This window comes from Mustela nivalis (assembly GCF_964662115.1).
Source record: "Mustela nivalis genome assembly, chromosome: 6".
Lineage (NCBI taxonomy): Eukaryota > Metazoa > Chordata > Mammalia > Carnivora > Mustelidae > Mustela > Mustela nivalis.
This window is the reverse complement of record NC_139025.1, coordinates 90,135,661-90,159,088: the sequence shown is the minus strand read 5'-3', so window position 1 is coordinate 90,159,088 and position 23,428 is coordinate 90,135,661. Positions and strand designations below refer to the sequence as shown.

The window sequence follows — 23,428 nt, the reverse complement described above, 5'->3', positions numbered from 1 at the left end:
ACTAATGATTATTAACCTAACTTTTATTTTTCTAATGTTAATCAAGAACATAAGAAGTAGGAAGGTGAGCCAGAGCGTAACACATGTAATTATACAAGCATGAAGACAGTAATAATCATGGTAAAAGATGTGTTTATTAAAAACAACTCACATAGATCATTACGTATGAGTTGCTCTATAGCTAGAGATACTGTTTCTAGTTGTTTTAACCGTGAGCACAGAATAAAAAAAGTGGGACTCAAAATATTTTCATTCTGAGAGAGCAAGAAAATGGTGGATATGGAGTTCATGAAAAGCAGGATAAGGATGGATGGGGATTGAGCAGAACGGACTGCAGTAAGAGCAGTGCCCATGTGGAAATAGAAAAGTAAATGAAATACAGAAAAAACAATCCACATGGAAAATGGGAGAGAAGGAAGAAATGGGGCTATATAGTCAATGCAACTTACTGTAGCAGGGAAAGAGATCTTGAGGTCAAGGCTCTTAAAAATAACTAGATATAGAGAATATCTAGGAATAATGTCCTTTGACACCAACCAATAAGCCATGATACAAGATGAACTGAGAAAACTACAGAATGGTAGTCAGCATAAATCTTGGTCCACATTCTTAGAAGCTCGATCTCCTGGTATTAGAGGTGCTATCGGACAAGCTGGGGAAATATGGCAAAACACAATACAATGAAAAACAAACATTAGCATTGGCCCCAGAAAACGCCTGATCATCAAAGTAAAAGGAAGGATTCTCATGAAATGGAGAGCCGAGGAGTCCTGGATAGGCTTGCATAAGCATGGGGTGAAGTAGAGAGAGACAAAGTGAATCAGAGGGAAATAAAGACAATAAGCAACCACTTTGATGTTCTTAAGTTTCTGTTAGGACAGTGAGGTAAAGTGAAATTTGTCCACTTACTGAAAACAAAAGTTATGGCTTCAAATTCCAGTTTTGGTTTTGGAGGAGTAGGGCTAGATGAGAAAAGCACTGGGTTTACAGTAAAAAGTGTGTTCAGGTCCTAGCCCAATCATGAACTAGTTAAGTAAGATCTTTTACAACACAAATTGTTGAAAGCCTAAGATTTTATTTTTTTTTTATCTATAAAATGAGAATATTAATAGCCCCTACTTCCAGATTGCCATGAGAATTAATTGAGAAAACCCATGAAAAAGTTGTAGTATTTATGTTGAATGTCAGGTTAGCTATAGCACCATTAATATTAACTACAGGATCTTAAGAAAATCCCTGGACCTCTGTCCATTTTAGTTGCCCAATCTGTAAAATGGCAATTATATGGCAATAAACTGATGATCTGGAGGGAGGCGCTAAATGAGATATTTATACAAAGGGTCTGGCACACAGTAGGCTCACAGTAAGTAGTAAGTACTATTATTTTAAGATGCAGTGGTTTCAAAGTAAACCAAGTTTCATTTTTTTCAGATGACAAAGATGTATTTAGGGGTTCCAGGGTGGCTCAGTTGATTAAGTGTCTGACTCTCGATTTCAGCTCAGGTCATGATCTCAGGGCTGTGAGATGGAACCCTGCATCGGGATTTGCACTGGGCATGGAGTCTGCTTAAGATTCTCTCTCTCCCTCTCTCTCTGCTCCTTCCCTCTTAGCCCCTGCCCCGCCCACTCACTCTCTCTATTCTACTTCTTAAAATAAAAATGTATTTAGAATGCCTGAATTATTTCTCAGCATGTATTTTTCAGCATAGATGATGCATTTCATATTAAGGGGAAGGAACCCCATTGGTTGAGATAGTGATATTTGTACTTTCCTTGGGAAAAGCACTAAGGATTAATAGCATCTGAAAGTCATTAGACCACCAAAATTCTGTCTTTCCAATTAACTTAAACCTGCTTCTGATTTTCAAAATTCCATCTACCTCTTTTTAGCTATGACCGTGTCTTCTGCTATGAAAAGGACCTAGTGGTTACTACATGGAGAAAGAGAGTTCTGGTTATACCAAGAGTTTCAAAATGTGTTCTCTGAGATAAGAGAAGGAAGAGACAAGTAAATTTATTTTTTGAAATCTGCCTGATTTCTAGTAGCCCTGGTTTCTTTCGTGTTGCCATTGTTGTCTCTTGTACTATATACAGCTCCTACAGCCATGCTGGGTGCATAGAAGCCATGAAGTAAATAGTTATTCAGTTTTTCACTTAGTGAATAGTGAATAATTATTCACTTAGCAGCCTAAGACTAAGTTTTCCTGGTAATATTTGCTGTTTAGTTGCATTCAAAGACTCGTATCAGCCATGTTTTTGTAAACAGAGATTTAGAATAGGTGCTTAACTCAAAGCTACATTATTATAATTGATTCCAATTTTTTTTTATAAAATGCACGCACGCACACACATCTAAAACATCTATAATTAGAGCAAAATGCAACCCTGTCTTCTTTATTGGGGATCCATATTGCTGTCATTATAAATGTCACTTTTCAGCACCATGTCTCTTACCAAACAGAACTCATTCTGAAATGCCAGTTTTTTGTTGTTGGTTTTTTTTTTTTTTGTGAAAAACTTTATCCATTTGTCCAAATGGTATTTGGACAAGAGAAGAGGTTTTTTTCCTTTGGGTTCATTTTCAGGTTGTTAGCCTAACCTAAAATAGAGCTTCTTTAAAAGTCTGCCCAAACGTTTACTTAAAACAGAGAAGGGACAGCTGAGTGTTGAGTGGTAGTGTTACATTGAGTGAAGACACGACTGTAAATAACTCTGCAGTTTGGAAATGAATGATGCTTTTGACAGAGACGATTATGTCGTATTGACAACATTGATGTCAAACGTGGAGTGAAAATATGAGATTGACTATCAGCAGTTCCCACCAGTGATCACTTGAAATAGCTTCTCTGAGATAAAGAAACAGTAGCAAATGTATTCCTCCCCTTCCCTCTACTCACACTCTTTCCTTCCCTCAGAGCTAGCTTAGTCCAGTTCCATTATGGGGGAAAGGATTCTAGTGTTCACACTTCATCAAAGGAGGATCAAATACTCTGTTTGTTTGTTTGTTTGTAAGTTAATCGTTTCTAGGGCATCATTAGTTACTTTCCCTTCTCCCCCAAAAAAGGGTAACCACAATACCTAAGAAAAAATATCAAGCCCTGAACTTCTATAGAAATAATTACCATTTCCAAGTTAGACCTAGTGCATCTAAAATAAGGTCTTTGTAGTGAAAACCTCACATGGGGTTCTTTGCAGTCTTCCAAGTCATTGTTCACATAATGGCTAAATACTGGCTTACATTCTGGAGACTATTCTGCATGATAAGTTTTCCAGCTTGGAAAAGTGTCATATACTGGAGAGTCTTGATGAGTAAATAATTTTTTTCCATGTCTATCTCTCCATTCCATTCATTTGTTGTGTCATAGAGGCTCTTTGTGTTTGTACTGACTAGAAATTACGCTTTTTTAACGTACACTAAAAATGCTTGCATTCCTTAATATTTATATTTAAACCTGTAAAATAATTTTCATGTTTATTAAAACGTAGGAGTTAACAGACCACATTTGCATGGACTTGGTCAGAAGAATTTGAGGAGGAATTTCTGAGGGCATAGAAAGTCTGTGAGGAAAATGTTTGGCCCCTCATTCTCAGAAGTTACAATGGGATATTTATCTTGGCATGGAGCAGTGCTACCCGCCCTTGTGTTAATCCTGTCATTGTGGCTTCTCATGCAGCCTCGAGGCAACGATGCGGGTCATTCGTGGCAGGCACACTTCTTACAATAGGTATGACCTTTCTGTTCAGGGTGGGGAGATGGATAGGTGACTTTTTTGGTTTGTTTTGAAAGACAAATAGCGTGAGCTTTCTGTAAAATGTTACGTGACTTTCACATGGTAAAAAGAAAGTATCCAGTATTGGAGGCTAGAACTGGATTCTTTAAAGCAAGTACCCCTCTGTGAAATACGGGTCTGTTTTGGAAGTTTTTAAACTTAGTAAGGGATTTAGGAGTTCACGGTCAAGATCACTGAAGTGAAAAATTCACTGAGTGAAAAATAAAACCTGTTAAAGAGGAGAAACCTAAGAACATCTTTTACTTATATAAAGCAAAGTAATTAATTAGTTAAAAGACAATAGTTGTGGGGGGCGCCTGAGTGGCTCAGTGGGTTAAGCCTCTGCCTTTGGCTCAGGTCATGATCTCAGGGTCCTGGGATCGAGTCCCGCATTGGGCTCTCTGCTCAGCAGGGTGCCTGCTTCCTCCTCTCTCTCTGCCTGCCTCTCTACCTACTTGTGATCTCTGTCTGTCAAATAAATAAATAAAATCTATTAAAAAAAAAAGCAATAGTTAGTACTCTGTTTCATTAAAAAGAATGTCCTGAAATGCAATTTAATAATTCACCTTTGACACCGGATTCTATAAATAAGAACCTGTATTTTGTGTTGTTGTTGTTTTTTACCACAACATCTTAATCTCTTCATGATAAGAGGCAGATCGGGTGGAGAAGACACCTTTCCACATAAAAGACTACCTAAAAGGCTAAAGGCTACTAAAGGCCACCTTCCTATAGGACCCGTGTATTTATTTTCATTTTATTAACTGGGTTTTGTATTAGCCACCTGTAAACTAACAAGTATTTTTGCCCTAGGCCTGTCTCATTATACAGAAATATGTGAGACCATTTATTCCTGTGGACTTGCTCCTTTTACCTCTGCTTCCTGGGTCTCAACTCCCTTCCCTGCAACATGACAGAACTGAACTAACTCATAGGTATGGTCCTTCTGGCTCTAAAATGGCATCAACTTATGATCCTTACTGAGAGAATTAATTCAGTATATATTCTCATATAAATGCTTTTCTGTTCTAAGCTGAATTTATCGCTAAGTATTTTATTTTTTCACCTAATTTCCTGTTTTTTGTTTTTAAAGATTTTATTTATTTTATTTGACAGAGAGAGAGATCACAAGTAGGCAGAGAGGCAGGCAGAGAGAGAGGGGGAAGCAGGCTCCCTGCTGAGCAGAGAGCCCGATGCGGGGCTCGATCCCAGGACACTGAGATCATGACCTGAGCGGAAGGCAGAGGCTTTAACCCACTGAGCCACCCAGGCGCCCTAATTTCCTGTTTTGAGAGAGCTAACAAAGCTCCCCTCTTTACCAACAGCTGCCTCTGTGCAGTTTGTCTCCATTGTGTTTCGATGGTTTTGTTCATGGTCACAAAGTATGAGAAAATTTTATGCATACCTCCTATGTTGGCCTTTTGTTTCAACGTCTTCATTGCACCCTAGTAGGTCAGAGTGATGAGAGAATTTGTGTTTGTTCAGGTTTAGAAAATGGGTGTATTAAGAGGCCTTGGCTGGTATTTCTCTATCCCCTGTCCTCTGGTTCACAATATTAAAGAACACCCACAAGGGGTTCGGATTGTGCTTGAATAGACATTACTAAGTCAGATAGGAGTTTTCGGCCTTATGCTTACAATACAGTGGGGATCCACACAAGTTTATAATTACACTAGGAATGAAAGGGAGAAGGTACACAAAAAGTAAGCGTCCTGGTAGAAGTGGTTTATATTGTGGAATTGAGAAATACCTGTTTTAGAAGGTGGCCTTCAGTGGACTCCCGGTGAGAGAGTAGGAATTAAACCAACAGATGGTTCAGAGGCAACTCATTGTTCTCAGAGGCAACAGCATGTACCAGGGCTCTGAAGCAAGAATGTTTGGTGTCTTCAGATTAGCTAGTTCCAAATGACAGGAGTTGAGGTTGGAATAAAATCATATGGGAACTTTGTGTTTAAAAGTAGGGTGACCCTATAATTTATTGTCTAAAATGAAATACTTTGAAGAATGACGGTAGATTCTGCTGATAATTAAGCTAGGACAATAGGCAGAGAGAGAACAAGACGCATCCCCAGAAAACCGGCACAAATTGTTATCACTTCAAGAGAATAGAAAGACAATTAAATCCTTGAGGCAGAGGAGTAATACAATGTGATATCAGTTTTCGAAAGATCGTCCTGGTTGCTGTGTGTAAAGTGGACTGGAGGAGGACAGAAATGGAGGTAAATTTTTGTAATTGTCTAGATGAGGAATGAGATATAAAGAGTGGACAGATTTTAGCTACAAATAGGCAGTACAATTGATAGAACTTGGTATTGGTTTGGTTGTGGGAAGGGAGAAGTAAGGGGTTGTCAAATGACTCAGACTTCTATTGCGTATAACTGAGTGAATGGAAGTGTGTTTTATGAAGCTATGATAAAATTAAAGAAGCAGATTTGGGGCGGTATGGGGAAAGATCAGGGGATTATTTGGGAGTTCCTAAATTTGAGATGTCTACTGAATCTCCAAATGGAGAAGTCATGGAGAAAGCCGTGTTTGGAATAGGGATCTATGTGGTAGATAAAAATCTATGGGTTGTAAACATTTTGGGTGTCACATTCAGCATGAGAAGGTCTGAGATTATTGGGAAGGGGTAGGAAAGTGATGAGAAAAGATAGCCCAGGAGTCCTGAGGACCACAAAAATTAAACGATAGGTAAAGAAGGAAGGAACAGCAAAGACTTTTGGACAATTAAGGGGAAGCATGCTCTAGCTTCTCAGAAGGCCTCAGAGGAATTACGATCTTTACCCCTCTGGCCTACCACATGCACCCTGATAACACACTTCTATTTTTTTTTTTTTCTTACTCCACTAAGTCTATAACACCTGCCCCCTTGGATCACCTTTCACATCAACTACTCGCACACTAGTCCTCACCTTGGCCTCTGCTTTGGATGTGAGAAGGAAGAACCAAAGGAATAGAAATATGACCAGGAGAGTATATGATTGCAGAAGCAAAAAGGCGATGTCAAAAGGGAATGTGTGGGAAAGGATTTTGAATGCTGCTGAAAGGTTGAGTAATGCAAGACCTGGTTTGGTGATAGAAATCAGCGGTGATCCGAGAAGGAGCTGGGATTGTGGCGATGTAAGCAAGATTGCCTTGGGGAGAGTGCAGTTGAACTTGGGTTTGAAGGGGAGCTGAGAAATTAGATACTAATTGGGGATGTAGAATCAAGGGAATTTGATTTGTTTTTATTCTTTTTTTTTTTTTTTTTGAATGTGAGAACTATTAGTATGTGAATGCTGATGAAATGATCCATTAGAGAGAAATGGAAGAAATAAGAAAGGGGATAGTTACCTGAGACACGGAACAGAGAGAATTCTGAAAGAAAGGTTGGCTCCTCCTTCACAGTAAGAGAGGAGACGAGTGGATGCCTGCAGATATAGATTTGGTAATCCGAAGGTAATGCAGCGTGTATTATGTGTTTTCTACATCCTCAGAGAACTTTGAAACAGGTGATATGTCTAGAAAAAAAGAGAGCTGGGCAACAGGAGAGACGTAGACAAAGTGTTGACTAGTCACCGTGGCTGTGAGGGGGAGATCACTTTGGACTTTCGGTGTTAAATGAGCATTGGAGGCTGGTGACCCTTAGTGAATCATGATCACAGCTTCTCTGTTGTAAGACTTCGGTCCAGCAGTGTTTAGCTCTGTGGATGCTGGCCCTGAGGAAACGCGTTGCTGGATTCTTCAGTGGGGTTTGCAAACTGGATGTGATGGAAGGAGAAAGAGCCCAGGGAATCGAGGGTATTTGCAAAAGATTCATTATAAAGAAGGGCTCTGGGAGGAGGGCTATTGAAGGAAGGAAGTGAATTCCTGGGGGGGTTGGTCGATAGAAACGAAGCAATAAGGATAAAGGATTGCAGTTCTCTGCGAGGTCAAAGAATGGTCGCAGTGGGAATGCTCTAGAAGAATAAGGGTGTGACAAGACAAGAGGATCTTTGAAAAAATGATTCTGCTTGTGATATGGTGTTTGGTGATAATCTCTGTTTGGTATTAAAATTCACTCAATTCCTACAAATTCTTTTCTGTGCTAGGATAGGGCCACACAGGGATAAAGTACATTTTATTTTGTCTTAGAAAAACCACCTTTTCCTTTTCCTTAGTTGTCAAAGACACTCCTTTGAACTGGGCTTACTTACATGATCATTATCTGTTCCAGGAAGGTGTCATGAATCTGATGTAGTTTTCTATGACTCTGGGAGCCATACCTGTCTCCTTCTGCTTTACCCTGAGACTTCAGGGATAGACAAAGTTGAGGAAATCCTGATACTGAAAACAAATGTCATTATTTTCTCAAAGGAGTTTATGATGTTCAATTCCAGCAACTTACCAACTGTCATCTAATGTTCCCTATATGCCAAACTATTGGTATGTATGTAACTATATTATTTTTTTTTTCTTTTCTGTGTGTGTTTGCTGGAAATGGCTTCCCTCCGTTGTCTCATATTCCTCTTCCAAAGATGATTCGAACACTGTCTTCTGTGCACTGTCCAACCTGATTACTCCTGAGCTTCTTCTCAGTCTTGTTACTCATTCATCCTCTGTGCTGAAATGGAATTTTAGACTTCATTTTCAGTCTTACTTTATTATAATAATTTATTTACATGACTGTCTCTTTACTTGACTGTGAGTTGTTTTTTTTTTTCCCCCTTTTTTCTGAAGGCAGGGAACATGTTTATTCATCTCTGTTTTCTGAATGCCTCGCCTAATTCCTGGCATATTTTAGGTGTTAAGCAAATATTTGTTAAAAAAAAATTAAGAAATGAACTGATGAATTCCATTTACCTTTTTATAAAGCACACAGCCATCACTAACAACCATCATGATATGAAATGGCACACACAGTCATAAGCTTGTTTGCTGACTCTTACATTGTTGACTGTCAGGAGAAAAGTGTCACCAAACACATTTTCATAATGAAGCAAATCTATAATCTGGCATTTATACCTCCTGTGCTGCTGTGGCCTGAGTGTGGTTTAGGAGGTGGAGAGAGAGGGGAGACAACGCTGATGCCGTTCTTCCCAATTTATGAGAGGGCTGGGGAGCAGAGATTAAAATGCAGAGCAGCAATCAGATTAAAAGGGCTGATGAGACCCTAAATATATCCCTCAGGCCACAGAGGTGCCCGAGGGAGCAATCTTGGGAGGACTACAGGCCGTGAAGGGGAGGGAAATACTAGGCTTCCCACCACTAAAATAACAAGAGATAAAATGAAACCCCCTTATCTGATTTTAGAATTTGATCTGGACATAGAAACCTTCAAATTATTTATTTATACATAGTGATATCAAGCTCTATCTACTTCCACTCCAAAGGGAACTCTTAAATAATCAAATAAAATGTTGAGGTTTCCTGCCTGAGTTACTCAAAGAGGAAGAAGAAAGGGAAAAAAAAAAAAAAAAAGACAATAGGTTTTTGAGATACTCTTTTTCTAATAATATATTTTTAGGTGTGTGTCCAGAAGTATTCATTGTTTTATTTTGTTCAACATAAAAAGATTCATTTTTTTACTAAGTCCATTTCTATGCATCAAATCTATGTATTTTCAATTTTATGCAAGCCGAAATACAAATACTTCCTTTAACTTTATGTTATAGACAGTAAGACATGAGCTAAAGGAGAGAATCCTTCAAATAGGTCAATTTTTTTCACTCAAGAGTGGGGTTTAAATGTTTATTTGTTGTCATTTACAATAAAAACCCATTTTAAATTATTTTAAGCACTTATGTTTCGCATACATCTTAGATACTTAAGTAACATGCTTTTAATGATGCCAATCTTCCAGTCACACCAGCTTTACTTTGACTTTAAAAAGATAGTTCCTTTTGAACTGAGTCCCTTAAACTATTACATCTGTTACCAGTTCCAGAAGAATGATGGGGTAAATGATAGTTATTTTTCTACATGGGGAAACTGAGGGAGACAATTTGAGTTATCAGAGACCATGACCCAAACTTGCAAAGTTTATAGCTAAATTTGGGTTTACAAGACACATTAGCAAATTAATGATACAAATAGATTTGGATGCCCTGGTGCCCAGACAAATGAGTTTTATATGGGTGTGTCTTTGCTTCTTTGTTCAGAGTCTAGGTTCAGAGATGAGGGAGTAGGGGCATCTGGGTGGCTTCAGAATATCTAGGAATGATGTCAGATTTACACATGGAATAAGAAAGGAAGTAATAAAAGAGAACAACAAAAAGAAACAGGAAGTTAGGGTGATAGGGAGGAAGCAAAGAAAGGACAGTGTGAGGGAGAGATCTACATTCAAGGTTGGGATTTTAGGGTTCCAATGTTCACTTCCAAACCCCAGCCAAGCTCCTGCTCCAATGGGCCCGTTTTTAACAAAAGGCAAATAAAATGTTTCCTGAGGACAGTCTATAAACAGGTTCGTAAACAGGACAATTCCTATCTTTTCGGAATTGCCACCCATTACATTACACTGTGTTCAGTGTTTCCTCATGGGCATTTTCTACCAGTCCCCAGGGCGCTTGTCCGCTTCACTGAAGAATGAAACACTGCCGAATGCTTTTCCACAGAAATTCCTCTCACCATCCTAGAGGTTTTCCACATTCATGTGGAGGACACATCAGCACCTTCCTTTAACAACTCTTCCATCCCGATGATCTTCATCTTTCCTCCTATTCCATCACCAGTTCCTCACGCAGACCTGCTGTTCAACCAGTACAGGGTGAGGTGCTGGACGGGAAACACTTTCTGCCCACATGCTCCCACCCCTCTGCCAGTCCCTCCACGCCCATGAGACCTTTCCAGAATTCTCCATGGTCCAGATCCCCGTTCCTGTGTGGAGGAGCACCAATCCTCTCCTCCAGCCCAAGGGGTGACTGTGCCTGACCTCTCCATAGCAGTCACGAAATGTTTGCATGTCAGTCCTGTCCACGGCCATTCACACAATCTTATCAATGTCCAAGACTCCTTTGCCTCTGAAATTACATGCCCCTATTTATACTCTAATCCCCCGATTCTGTCTTTCTACTTTTCTTACTCCTTTGCTCTTCTTCGGCTGTTCTGAGCCCTCCACTCTCAAAAGTCCACCGTTGGCTCCAGACATCAGCTTTCCTCTGCCTTCAGTTTTTTCTCTATTCAATCTCTATTACTTTAACTCCATTTTCTCCAGCATTGTCCTTTTTCTATTGCCTTGTGCCTCTACCACGTCTGCGCTGTAAAATTTAAATTAAACTCGCAATCCATCTTCTCTGGAACCACCCAAGCTTTGGAAGAAGAGAAAACCAAGTAAGTGTGTACAGAGCACCTTGCCTCAGCGTGGCGGGCGGGGAAAGGCAGGTTACAGTCCAGGGTGAACTCCCTTGTCCCTTATTACTTACTCCAAATTCTGACCTTGCTCCTCTCATGCCTAACCTGCCTTCCAGTGTAGCCACTTCACTTTTACCAGAGATCTTTCCCTTTTCGGGGAAATAACTCCGCGTTCTCTGACAGGAATGCACTCATCTCCAGTTTCTGGATTTTTGACCACCTCTTTATTTCCTTCCTTTCGGAGCTGAGGGATGAAGCTTCCCTCCTTGGTCCAAAGCTGGAAACTGCCTATGTTTTTGTTTGTTTGTTTGTCTGTCTGTCTGCCTATTTCACCCTTCCCATTATCTCTCCGTCTGTCCTCCAACAATGCTGCATTCTTTCGCTGCACTGGGTCGTTTCTCTAAGCCTGAAAGTGTGCTCATGCATATCCCATTTGAAAAAAGAAAGCCCAACCCTTCTCCACCTCAAGACTCTGCTTGCTACCGTGTAGTTTGTCCTTCCGCAGGATCATTTTGGTTAGTCACCCAGCTCCCATTCACTCTGCAACCTCGTAAGTCATTGAAGCCATTCTAATTAAGATCACCATTGTTTTCCCATTTGTCAAATACAGTGGACATTTTTTTTTTTTTACTTTTATTTTACCTGACTGCCTGAAGCATGGGACACTGTTGATAACTTCCTCTGCCTGATGCCCTTGACCTACAATATCTTCTGTTTTACTTTCTTTCTGTGTGACCACTCCTCAGTTTCATCCAGTTCATCTATCAATGAAAGCATTTATATTCCCCTGGATTCTAGTAGTCCTGGCTTCTTCCAATGTTTCTGGATGATCTTATCTATGACAAAGTTTTAAGAATCATCTGGATGATATTTTCATCTGTCTGTGGAATATCTCCAGATATCTAATGATGATAGTATTAAAAATAACAAGAGTTATTAATATTACTGGCATTTATTAATCACTTCCAGACACTGTACTAAAGTATTTTCTTATATTAACTGAACTCTCTCCCCACTTCTACAACTGAGAGGTAAAACAATTTGCCATGTTACACAGAAATTAAGAGGCAGAGGTAGGTTTTAAATCCAGCTTATCTGGATTTTAAAAAGCCCATATGTTTAACCACTTTCCTAAACCTCAGATATGCAAAATTAACTTTTATTCCCCAAATTATTAATCTTCCTGTTTAAGCTATTTCAACAAACATTATTGTTGTCAACAGAATCCAAAACAGAAAACTGGAAGATTCCTTCCTTTTCCAAGCAATAAGCCACTATGTCCCATTAAACTTTTATACTTTTTCGTTATATTCTCATCTAATGGTAGTCAGTTCAATGTCTCATTATTTCTCTCCTGCCCCACTCAAAAAGCTTTCCAATTGGATTATGCACCTCCTTCTAGGCTTGGTCTTCCAATTTATTCTCTAGGAACTATTTATCTTCTTATGTCATATATCTGACTATATCACTGCTCTGATAAATCCCTAATGACTGCCTATATCCTGCAGCCATGTTTCTTAAAGTGAGTTTTATGTATCACCTTCCATCAGAATCACCTGGAGAGCTTGTTAGACGGCAGATGCTCAGAAAAAAACAAAACCAAAACACACACACACACAGAAGAAAGCAAAAAAAAAAAAAAAAAAAAATATATATATATATATATATATATATATATATATATATATATGAACCACACCAGGATTTCTGAATTAGAACTGATGGTGGAGGGACCTAGACCCTATATTTTTAAAGATTCATTTATTTCTTTTAGAGAAGCAGGCAGGGGGTGGGGGCAGGGGGAGAAGGAGAGAGAATCTTAAGCAGACTCCCCAATAAGCATGGAGCCCCATGGTGGGGGATGGGGGTGGGACCGATCCCATGACCCTGAGATCATGAGATCATGAGATCATGACCTGAGCCAAAATGAAGAGTTGGATCCTCAAGTGTCTAAGCCACCCAGGTGCTCCTAGACTCTGTATTTTTTTTTTAAGATTTTATTTATTTATTTGAGAGAGAGAAAGCACAATCAGGTGGAGGGGCAGAGGGAGAAGCAGGGTCCCCGCTGGCCAGGGACCACCCCACCCCACCCCACCCCACCCCACCCCACCCCACCCCACACACACCCACCCCATGAGGGGCTCAATCCTCAGATCCAGGGATCATGACCTGAGCAGAAGGCAGTCACTGACCCTACTGAGGCATCCAAGTGCCCCTAGACTCTGAATTTTTAACAAGCTCCACATGTGATTCTTTGTCATGCTAAAATTTCAGAGTGGCTGGCCTTCAGATCAGGTGCAAACACTTCAGAGTTGCCAATAAATACCATGGGACACTAGCTTTTCTTTTCTTTTCTTTTTTTTTTTTCCTCCTGGTTCTTTCCGTTCTTCCACCTACTCTCCGCAGTACCCTGGACTTGTTGTGTGCTCCCTCTCGGACCAAGCTTTTGTAAGTTCTGGTGACTTCATATGTGTTTTGTCTTCTACCTGAAGGTCCTTTTCTCTATATGTCCAGCAATTCATGTGTGTTGTCTACCTTGAGTCCTCCTGGGACTAAAAGTTTCTCCCAGGGGCGCCTGGGTGGCTCAGTGGGTTAAAGCCTCTGCTTTCGGCTCAGGTCATGATCCCAGAATGCTGGGATTGAGCCCCACACCCGGTTCTCTGCTCAGCAGGGAGCCTGCTTCCTCCTCTCTCTCTCTGCCTGCCTCTCTGCCTACTTGTGATCTCTGTCTGTCGAATAAATTAAAAAAAAAAAAAAAAAAAGTTTCTCCCAGGACCCTGCTGCTGTATAGTTACAGAAACTGTGGGTCTTGAAATCTCTATGTAAAAAATACCATTCCAAGTTCAGCTTGCGTGAAAAAGGTATGGGTGAGAACAATGAATTTAATGCGCACTTAGTATGTACTCAGTACGTAGGTGCTTGGATCTTTTCGCAATTTCTGTTTGGCCCATAACTGATTGTTTGGTTTGTGATTAAGCTGTTTTAAGGGAAATTTCATGTTTGTCAGCGTATCTCCAAATGAGAGCACCGGTGGAAGTGGAATTCAAAAAAGCTATTTGATCACCAACTAAAAGCTCTAATTAGAGAAATATTAGTAGTAATTTTATGGAAATCTCTGTAAGGTCTGTTTATGTAGATGTCTCCCACCCCTGGGAATACAAATAATCCAGGGGATGGAGGGATGTCAGTAATCATGTTTATGCACTTGATGTTGAACTAAGCTTCACTCGTCACAATTTGCCTGTGAATGTGTGATCCTCTCTTTACAGATGAGAAGATTGTGGTCAGAGATGCCCAGAGACGTAGGAGAGTCACCTAGCAAAGAGACAAATCTGGAATTTGAATGTAGGTGTGTTTGTCCTTCTGTTATACCTGTGTTATACGGGAGTACATGTATATGGAGATTTCGCATTAATGAGTAAAAGTTTGGACTTTTTTTTTTTTTTTTTTTTTTGGTGACAAGTGGAAATGTTCTGTGGAGTTTTTCCGATAAAAGACAATTTGCTTCACATAAATTAGTTTGTTTCTCCAAGTTCTAGAAAATGATATTAAGGCTAATATATTTGTTTTTGAAGCTTTTCTAGTAGATCTTTAGGCCTTCAACTGGCATGGGGAAGAGTCCTCCATTGCCCACAAATTACTGAGGGTGTCCTGTAATACTATTAATGGATTTGCCAGATTGGTCACCAGATCAGGGGTAACATGGCAAAAAACGACATTAAGGGCTAATTCGAGGACTTCCCTATACCCTTCCTTCCCCTCCCTTCTCAGCACCCTCTCCCTCCCCAAACCTTATCTCCAAGAAACTGGGACAGCTGGTTATCCATCTCATTTTCCTCACAGTTGCGTGCTGACTCTGTTACCAAGCTGTGCATTTGCTAGAACAGTTGATTTTCTTTATAAGACTGATGAGGAAGAGCAAGTAAAAGTCTTATTGTTTCTCTTAAGGTTCATCATGGTGGGGGTGGGTGAGGGTGTGGGGGTGTGTGTGTCTCCCCCTAAGTGAGGGGAAGCCATTAGGAGAGAGACAGATCTCTTTAATGAGCCTAGAGGTAATGCAAAATTCATGTGTTTTCACCTGCAGCTGGGTAAAGCCTGGTGCACAAACAGAAAGGAAGAAGGCAGGAAGGGTTGGTTATTTATGATTTTGCTGAAGCAGGTACCCTGCCTGCTACTGGGTATCCTGACCCACTTGTTCATTTTTTAGGAAGAAGTGGATACTTTCAATGGGAGAAACTCAAGCATCAGATTTGCTCCTTGGAGCATTAATAAAAGGGCTCAGTTAGCTTCATCTCATTATTTTACTATGAGTATTGACTTTGGCCTAGAGTCATGTATAGATAAAATGGTGCAAGGGCTTGTCCTAAGTGATTACTCAGAATTACAAATCATTTCACGTGTAACTGAATCCTGCAGTCTAGTTGGCACTCTGCCCCTCGCTTTCCCCCTCCCCTTTCTCTAATAGGAGCGCAAATCCAGCTTTGTCTGAAGAGGCAATTAATCTTATTCACTGAAAGCTGAATTTTAATTCACCAGCATGTGGAGGACATATCTGCCTATCACACAGAATTAGTTTAACAGAGAATTTAGAGAAAAAAAAAATATTGGAGGTCTTGGCATTCTTGAGCAGGCAAAATATCTTGTAGGTACATTCCTTTATTAGCCATCTACATGCTATGGATAAGCTTCCTTTTGTACTAATAACTCTTTTAGGGTAAACTGGGTTGATTGTGTATTTGAAAATGGCCGATTACATTTTATGTTCTGTAAAACAAAACCAAGAAATCCCACAAGATAGGTATGTTTTGGGAGGAAAATGAACTGAGGTGAGAAAGATAAATTCTAGTTTTCTAGAGATTCTCAAAGGCTATTATTTTTAAGGGCACAGTTTAGAGATGATCAGAAAAATAAAGGGACACATAAAAATCTGAGAAAGTCTACATCCATCCAAATCAACCCCTATGGAGGTGTGAGTGGGAAGGTACAAAGTAGCAGGATTGCCTGAGCTATAGGGGAGATGCTCATGTAAAACCTGTTTGGCAAATACTGGGGGTTTCTAGTGCTTCTGCACTATATTTTAGCAATTTTACCCTGTGTAAGACCTCAGTGTTTGGTCTGAGGTTTGTTTGGTTCACATGTAGACAGTGCGTGTGTGTGTGTGTGTGTGTGTGTGTGTATTTTTTTAAACTTCCTGAAACAGGTTCTTAATTCAAATTTCTTAATTTGGACCAGAATAGGATTTAACACATGTCCACATTTAGTTAGATATCAAATTGCCATAAGGTCAGAAAACACATGGACTCTGGTTTGTACTTCTATTTAACATAGCACTGCTCAAAGGCTAGCTTGTAGTACAGGCAGATATAAAAACATGTAACTGTCTCCTCCCCAGTGGAAGAGGGGATTTAATAAAGTACAAATGATCCTATGTAACGAATAATAATTAGCATAGCATAAATCTTAAGGGTTTGCTCTACGGGAATTAAAAAGGTACTATTAGCTGTGTGTGTGTGTGTGTGTGTGTGTGTGTGTGTGTGTGTGTCTTTCTCTCCACTCATCATGGTCTTATACCCCTGGAATTAATTTTCATGATTCCTTCCATTGCCTCTTCCAGAAATTCAGAATACTTATAGATGAGTTAAGGACTCAGGAAACAATGGAACTTTTTTTTTCAAAACTAGTCCTAATGCTCCAAAAGGTTTTTTGTTTGTTCTGCCGTGGGTGGGTCTGGAGTGGGAGTGGACTGAGGACAGGGAATCTATCAGATTAAGTGAGCCTAATGGGCACCAAATGTCACAGTGTAACTGGTCAAGCACAGTGTAACTGGTCAAGCTTTATTGCCTTGTCAAACTATTCACGGTGCTGAAACTGGCAATTATTCTTAAAGGAAACAATTTAAAAATTCAAGGTTTTTACATTATTAGCAGAAACTACTGCTTTATGTAGTGTTGGGGCCATAAAGATGGATTTTTGGAATCCCCTGTGTAAACTTTGCATTATCTATATAATGTTTAGAATTTAAATTCCGCAGATTTGGAATATGGATATGTGAACGCCCAGAAGCACATGTTTGCAAATAAACACTTGCAAATGTTCCAAGACTTAAATGACAGCATTGAATGCCCAGCGGTGTTAGTGTTCATCCATTATTTATTTACTTAATTTTTTGTAAGCTCTGCTACTATACAAGGTGCTTAAACTTATTTTGAAAGAAGAGGTGGTCTTTTGCATTTCTTCTGATGACTTTGTGGTGAGATTTTCAGTGTTGCAACTATTTGACCTTAAAAAAAAAAAAAAAAAAAAAAGATGGTGGGGGAGACAAAATAAAGAGGCATCCCTTTCAGTATTTCTTTTTCCTCCTCAAAGTGTATGAAAACATTCTCGTTCCATTCCTTGCAGACATGAACTTAAACCTACACACTTTAAGGGAGCTTCTGGGTGATCTTCAACTTGCCCCTTCACTTCTGCTTGGTGGGGCTCATCAGTAGTGTCCTTTCCACCATGAAGGTGAAGAAGTCCTCCAGCAGCATTTCCTTTTGGATGGAGGGCTTATTTCTCCTGTCTTTTTCCAAAGATGTGAATTCTTAATGAGATCCCAAAAAAGTATATATATATCTATATATCTATCTATATATATATAGATAGATATATAGATATATATATATATATTTTAAAGATTTTATTTATTTGACAGACAGAGATCACAAGTAGGCAGAGAAGCAGGCAGAGAGAGGAGGAAGCAGGCTCCCTGCTGAGCAGAGAACCCAATGCGGGGGCTCGATCCCAGGTCCCTGGGATCATGACCCCAGCTGAAGGCAGAAGCTTTAACCCACTGAGCCACCCAGGTGCCCTCCCCAAAAAGTAGGTATATTTCTATGCAGGATTATTCTTTCCAAACTTCTAAATCTCTATCTGGATTCTTCTGAACATTCCCCAAAATCTGTCTATTGGTAGTCTGTTTGTTGAGGCAAAATTGAGGTTTTAATGAATATAGAATAAGTTAACTGCATTCAGGGTTAATGAAGTTCCACGTGCAACCTTACAGAGCGGGTTCTAGTAGACCTATTTACAGGTGGAAAACAGCTCTATTAGTTATGTGTCCCATATTTTGCTCAGAGTAGAGCAGATAAGATTTAAACAACGACCTTTTGACTCTAGTTCCCATTTCTTTAAACTACTTGGCTATCTTGCCTTCTTATGAGCTACAGAAAAAAAAAAAAAAAAAAAAAGTTTTCAGTGTTTTCATAAAGTGACCAAAATGGCAAGCAGAGAGGTAACTCAAGTCAGTAGAGGAATTCCTTTCCATGTCTTAAAATTGCTAAATCCCATTTCTGTTGTCCATGAGTAGAGATTTTCAGGGGATTCCTCAGGCCCCTTGACAAGAAACCCTAGAAGTAGAAGGGCCTCAGATAAGGATTAGCTTTCTCTAGTACATGAAAATGGATTGCTGGGTTTGTGGGTGCAGACCGGGAGTTTTGTAAAATTCATTTTGAGGAATGTTAGGGTGCTTTGTGTTGTTAATTCATCAGAAAACAAATATCCAAGGCATGATGGGGTTTTAAAAATTGTCATGTGTGTGGTTACGTCTTGAAGGTGGGAGATCTCTGGGTTGGGGCATCCAGCAGCCCAACCACATCACTAGATCCAGATTCTGTTCTTATTCTGCTGTCTTCAACATGAAAATTATTACTCCTCTGGGTCTCAAGGTGGCTGCTCCTCTCCAAGCATCACATCTTTATACACCAACACCAGAGGCAGAAAATGCAACTGCCTGTGTCTTGTGTGTTTTTGTTAAAGAAATCTTTCCTGGAAGTGCCGCTAGAATATTTCTCCTGCTATACCATATATTGCTATTTATAATGTGGTTGCCTATCTACCCCCCCAAGACCAGTTGTTGGTAAAGAGAATGGAATGCTTCCCTCGGATTGACTTAGATACAGTTATAAGGATTTCCTAGAGTCCTCTTGTCTGAGGGGCCCCAGAACAAATCAGATTTCTGCCATCAGAGTATCTGTAGGGGAAATCAGCTCCACCGGGTGTCCCAGACACCCCCAGTACTGCAAAGAAGGAAGAAATGAAGCACGCAGGAGTCAGGAGAAGCTCCTTTCACTTCTAGTGTCCCTCCAGCACCCTCTACTAACAAAGATGAACTTTGTGCCAGCTGGCAAGGGAGAAATGTTCCAGTATCACAAGCAGGCAATGAAGGGTGGCTCAGGGCTGAGAGGCAATAAATTGGTAACTGGCACAGTTGGTTTGGCTGTCAAATGCTAGCTCTTTAATAAGGGCCTTCTGAGATGCTGACAACATGAACATCCAAGGAGGCTTTATGAAAAGAAAATTTAACACACAAAATATTTAGCCGGAGAGCTTCTTTCAGAAGTTCTATTGTGGGTTCTGAGAGCGATAGCGATTTTTTTTTTTTTTAACTCCTAGAAATAGATTGGACATCCTAAGTCTTTTATTTGTCTTTTATTTGTAAATATATATAATAAAATGTCGGTAATGTACTATGTCGGTAATTTTTTACAAGAAGATGAGAAAGAACACGGAGAAATTGTTTTCTGCAGGAAAGTGAGTTACTTTATATCGGAATCCAAATAATAGTTCCCCAAATCCTCATGACTGAAAAACAGGTTAGAGAGAAGAAAAGACAGAAGTATCAGTGGGTTCTGGGTATTTGATTTGACAGCCTGATATCCTAAAGTGTGTCCTAACTCCTGTCCCCCTTGTAGTGCATCTGTGGAGAGAGGACAAGTGGGCATTATGCTAAGGTTGAGTCTCTATCTATTCCTTCCTTCATCATTGCATCAAATATTTATCAAATTCCTCCATGTGCTAGGTACTGTGTTCAGTGCCAGAGTGAGGAATAGGGAGTGTGAGAAAACAATAGTTTCCTCACACAGGAAGGTGAATAAAACTCAAGATGAACTTTGGGGCCTTAGTCTTGGACAAGACAGACAGGCTCTGTCAAGATCTGTGAACTGTAATGCAGTAATATATAATTTTTTTCAGGACATGCAGCTGGAACTAGTAGATGGGAGGGGTTCATGTCCTCTGTTATTGTCCTATGTTGTCTGTTGCAATTCCCATAACTGAGTGCTCATAGGGAGTGGCTTCCCCATGGAAAAGACCCCTGATCTTTATTTCCTGCCCTTTTTAAATATATCTAGCCATAAAAGGACCACAGAGATAGCTCCCTTTTTAGGTAAATCGGATTGTCATCAGCCCTCCAGTTCCTTAAGGCAGGTGGAAAGCCTACCTTCTACCACAAGAAGGCAAATTGGGCAAGATCATCTAAGCACAGCCATACTCCTAGTTGAAAGAAGGATTAGCTTTAAGAATATTCATATATAGGGGCGCCTGGGTGGCTCAGTGGGTTGAGCCGCTGCCTTCGGCTCAGGTCATGATCCCAGGGTCCTGGGATCGAGCCCTGCATCGGGCTCTCTGCTCGGCAGGGGGCCTGCTTCCTCCTCTCTCTCTGCCTGCTTGTGATCTCTCTCTGTCAAATAAATAAATAAAATCTTTAAAAAAAACAAAAGAATATTTATATATACAAAAGCTTCTGACTTACAGTGAGATCTAATAAAGCTATTGTTTGCCCTATCCATTCTCTGAACCATTTTAAAATAAAAAGTACTCAAATTTATATATCCAAGTGGCTCTCCAATAAAATGTGCCATAGACCCAGAAGACAACTTCACAGGAGAAGTTCCAGGGTTTTAACAGTATCTGTATTGTTGGAATAAGGAAAGCCTCCTAAAGTGACTATTTTGAATACTATCCTAAACAATTACTCAAAAAGTGATTGACTTTACACTTCAGGGGGACACCTCCTGTAAAATCTTTCCCTCTGTATCAGTACCTGGCTAATGATCCAGGTGATGGTGGTTAGAATAAAACCCATTGGATGCTCAGCGCTTAAGGAAATGAAATATGGAGAAATGGGAACTCGACTGTGTTACCATGTGCAGTGTTCAGAAATCAAAAGGCGAGTGTGGAGGGGGAGTGGGAGAAGAATAAGAGGAGGCGTGGAGGAGATGAAGAAGATGAGCAGAAATAGAAAAAAGAAGAAAAATACTTCCTGAAATTCCAGTGGGTTATGATGAACAAAGAGTAACGACTGAAAAAGAATTCTGGATATTTGGATGAAGAGCTAGCACATGGAGGGATAACACCTTTGAGGATTGTTGGCAACAGAATTTTAAACGATGTTATACTTATTGTGAAATTGCATTGCTTCTACTTATTTCATGGAGTATATGCCTTTGGGGAGTCTGGTTAACATAGTTTAGTTGATGATTATGTTGTTTTAACATTCTGTGGTGAAAGCAATTTGGCAAACTAGCCACATTACAGGACGGCTTCTGAGGAAATTTACCAAAAGCAAGCAAACTGTTCTCAACTCTGTTTGTACTTGGTGGCCCAATTGAGAACATGATTGGAAACACTTCAAGAGCTTATGCCGTGATAATCTGTCAAAATGCCCTGAACATCTAACTTGTAGGATGCTCAGTACTTGTTATTATCAATTTATCAATATCATGGATAGAATTCTGATTGACATTTTAGACATGCTGGATGCAAAGGTTAATAAGGTATGAATTCTTCTTCCAAGGAGCTAAGAATTCAGCATGTCAAATAAACTTTAGGCTTCTGTAAGAGGAAATAAGACCCAAAAGCTGTGCTTCTATGGCTATTAAAGAGTCACTGGGTCTTGGAAATTATTTTCCTCTTAGCCTAATAATTTAGTATGGCATGTGACTTACTAATAGGACTGACGAGTTTGACCCTGTAGAATTTCTCAAGTTCTTTGGCATTGGTTTGAAATAGTCTGACCTGAGACTGGGCAGCGTTAAGTTGAGAGTGAATATGGGGCAGGGGCATACAAAATAAATTCTTCTTAGCAACTCTATTTGACAAATTTTTTGAGGCTTTCACATTATGTATTAGTAGAGGATCAGAGGTTACTCATCCTAGCCCAGGGAATCCCAGAGAGTTGTTGAGAGGTAACTTGAGGGGCCCTGGGAGGAAGGAGTGTAGCCCAGGCCATCAAGTTAGATCACAGAGATAAGAATTTTCAGTAACAAAGACTGGAGTGATTGCCTCTGCTGCGGGCTAAAGTTCTAAATGCATCAGAGTTTGGATTCCCAGAAGCAGGGGGAGAAAAGCAAACAACTTTTAAGTTATTAAAGTTAGTCTAGGAGCAACTGGGTGGCACAGTTGGTTGAAAATCAGACTTGATTTCAGCTCAGGTCATGGTATCAGGATCCTGAAATCTAGCCCCCCATTGGGCTCTGTGCTAAGCATGAAGCCTGACTGGGATTCTCTTCCTCTCCCTTTGCCCCTTCCCTCCCTGCCTCCACCTCCCTCTCCCTCCCCCACCACTGTCCCCCACCCTGGGCAGTGCACATGTGCTCCCTCCCTCCCTCCCTCTCTCTTTCTCTCTCAAATAGATAAATAAATAAAATCTTTAAAGATGGCCTAAACAACTCCTTGAGATGGAGAATGTGTATTTACAAGTTGCTTGTAGATGTATTTTTAAACAAATTTTCGGGAGCTACTATTTATGCTAGATTTTTCTATTAATTAATCTGTATTTCATGTTTCTGAACACTGGCATTTTTTTTCCACTGTTACTTGGAGTTATGTGGGCCATCCTGTACCCAAAAAGTCAGGTAGTTATGTCCTACATTGAATAAACATAGAGGAGAAAATGTAAATAAACAAATTTCAGAAACACAGGACAATACAAATGTTTCAATAAAATAATTTAAAAAAAAATTAGAAGTGGCAAAGCACCCCAGATTTCTTCTCCCCCCCAAATCTATCTTTTCCCATTTCCTTAGAACAAGTTTTAATGTGATTTCACCCCTGAGTACTCCCCCCCCCCGCCCTTTTGCAGGGCCAAAGGCAAAACACAGGTTAATACAGTAAATATATTTAGAACCTATAACTAACTTTGGTTATTTTTATGGTTCCATTTCTTCAGAAGATTGTATTTTGTGGCAGTTCCTTTGTGGAGGGCACATATTGCATGGAGCACTGGGTGTGGTGCATAAACAATGAATTCTGGAACACTGAAAAGAAATAAAATAAAACAAAATGGAAAAAAATGTTTTCTTTCTAAAGAAAAAAAGGAAAATTAAAGTCCTTAGGAATATTGATTGGGACTAAGTCTCTATTAGAAAATCAAAGTTTCTTTTATTCATATCTATGGAATTCATATCCTTGCTGATGGTACATAGTAACTACTCTGTAAGTATATATTTAATTTTCTAAGTTATAATAAAAACAACCAAAACCCAATCCAAAGAAACCATTTTCTATTTGATAAGACACAGGAGCCTTTG

At 39.8% G+C, this 23,428-nt stretch overlaps 1 protein-coding gene and 1 long non-coding RNA gene across 2 annotated transcripts in view; one reads left to right on the top strand and one right to left on the bottom strand.

Moving 5' to 3' along the window:
- The first annotated feature begins 6,759 nt into the window (after window positions 1-6,759).
- LOC309866503 (uncharacterized protein) overlaps window positions 6,760-23,428 on the top strand; it is a 137,110-nt gene continuing 120,441 nt past the window's right edge. The window contains exons 1-2 of the mRNA XM_082734250.1: window positions 6,760-6,890; window positions 14,348-14,423. Coding sequence (XP_082590376.1) covers window positions 6,771-6,890; window positions 14,348-14,423 — 196 coding nt within the window. The 5' untranslated portion in view covers window positions 6,760-6,770. The remainder of the gene's footprint in view (window positions 6,891-14,347; window positions 14,424-23,428) is intronic.
- Window positions 17,211-23,428, bottom strand: part of LOC309866504 — a 10,296-nt gene continuing 4,078 nt past the window's right edge. Inside the window, exons 2-3 of the long non-coding RNA XR_014312726.1 lie at window positions 23,037-23,155; window positions 17,211-17,358 (exon numbers count right to left, since the gene is read on the bottom strand). This is a non-coding gene — a long non-coding RNA (uncharacterized lncRNA). The remainder of the gene's footprint in view (window positions 17,359-23,036; window positions 23,156-23,428) is intronic.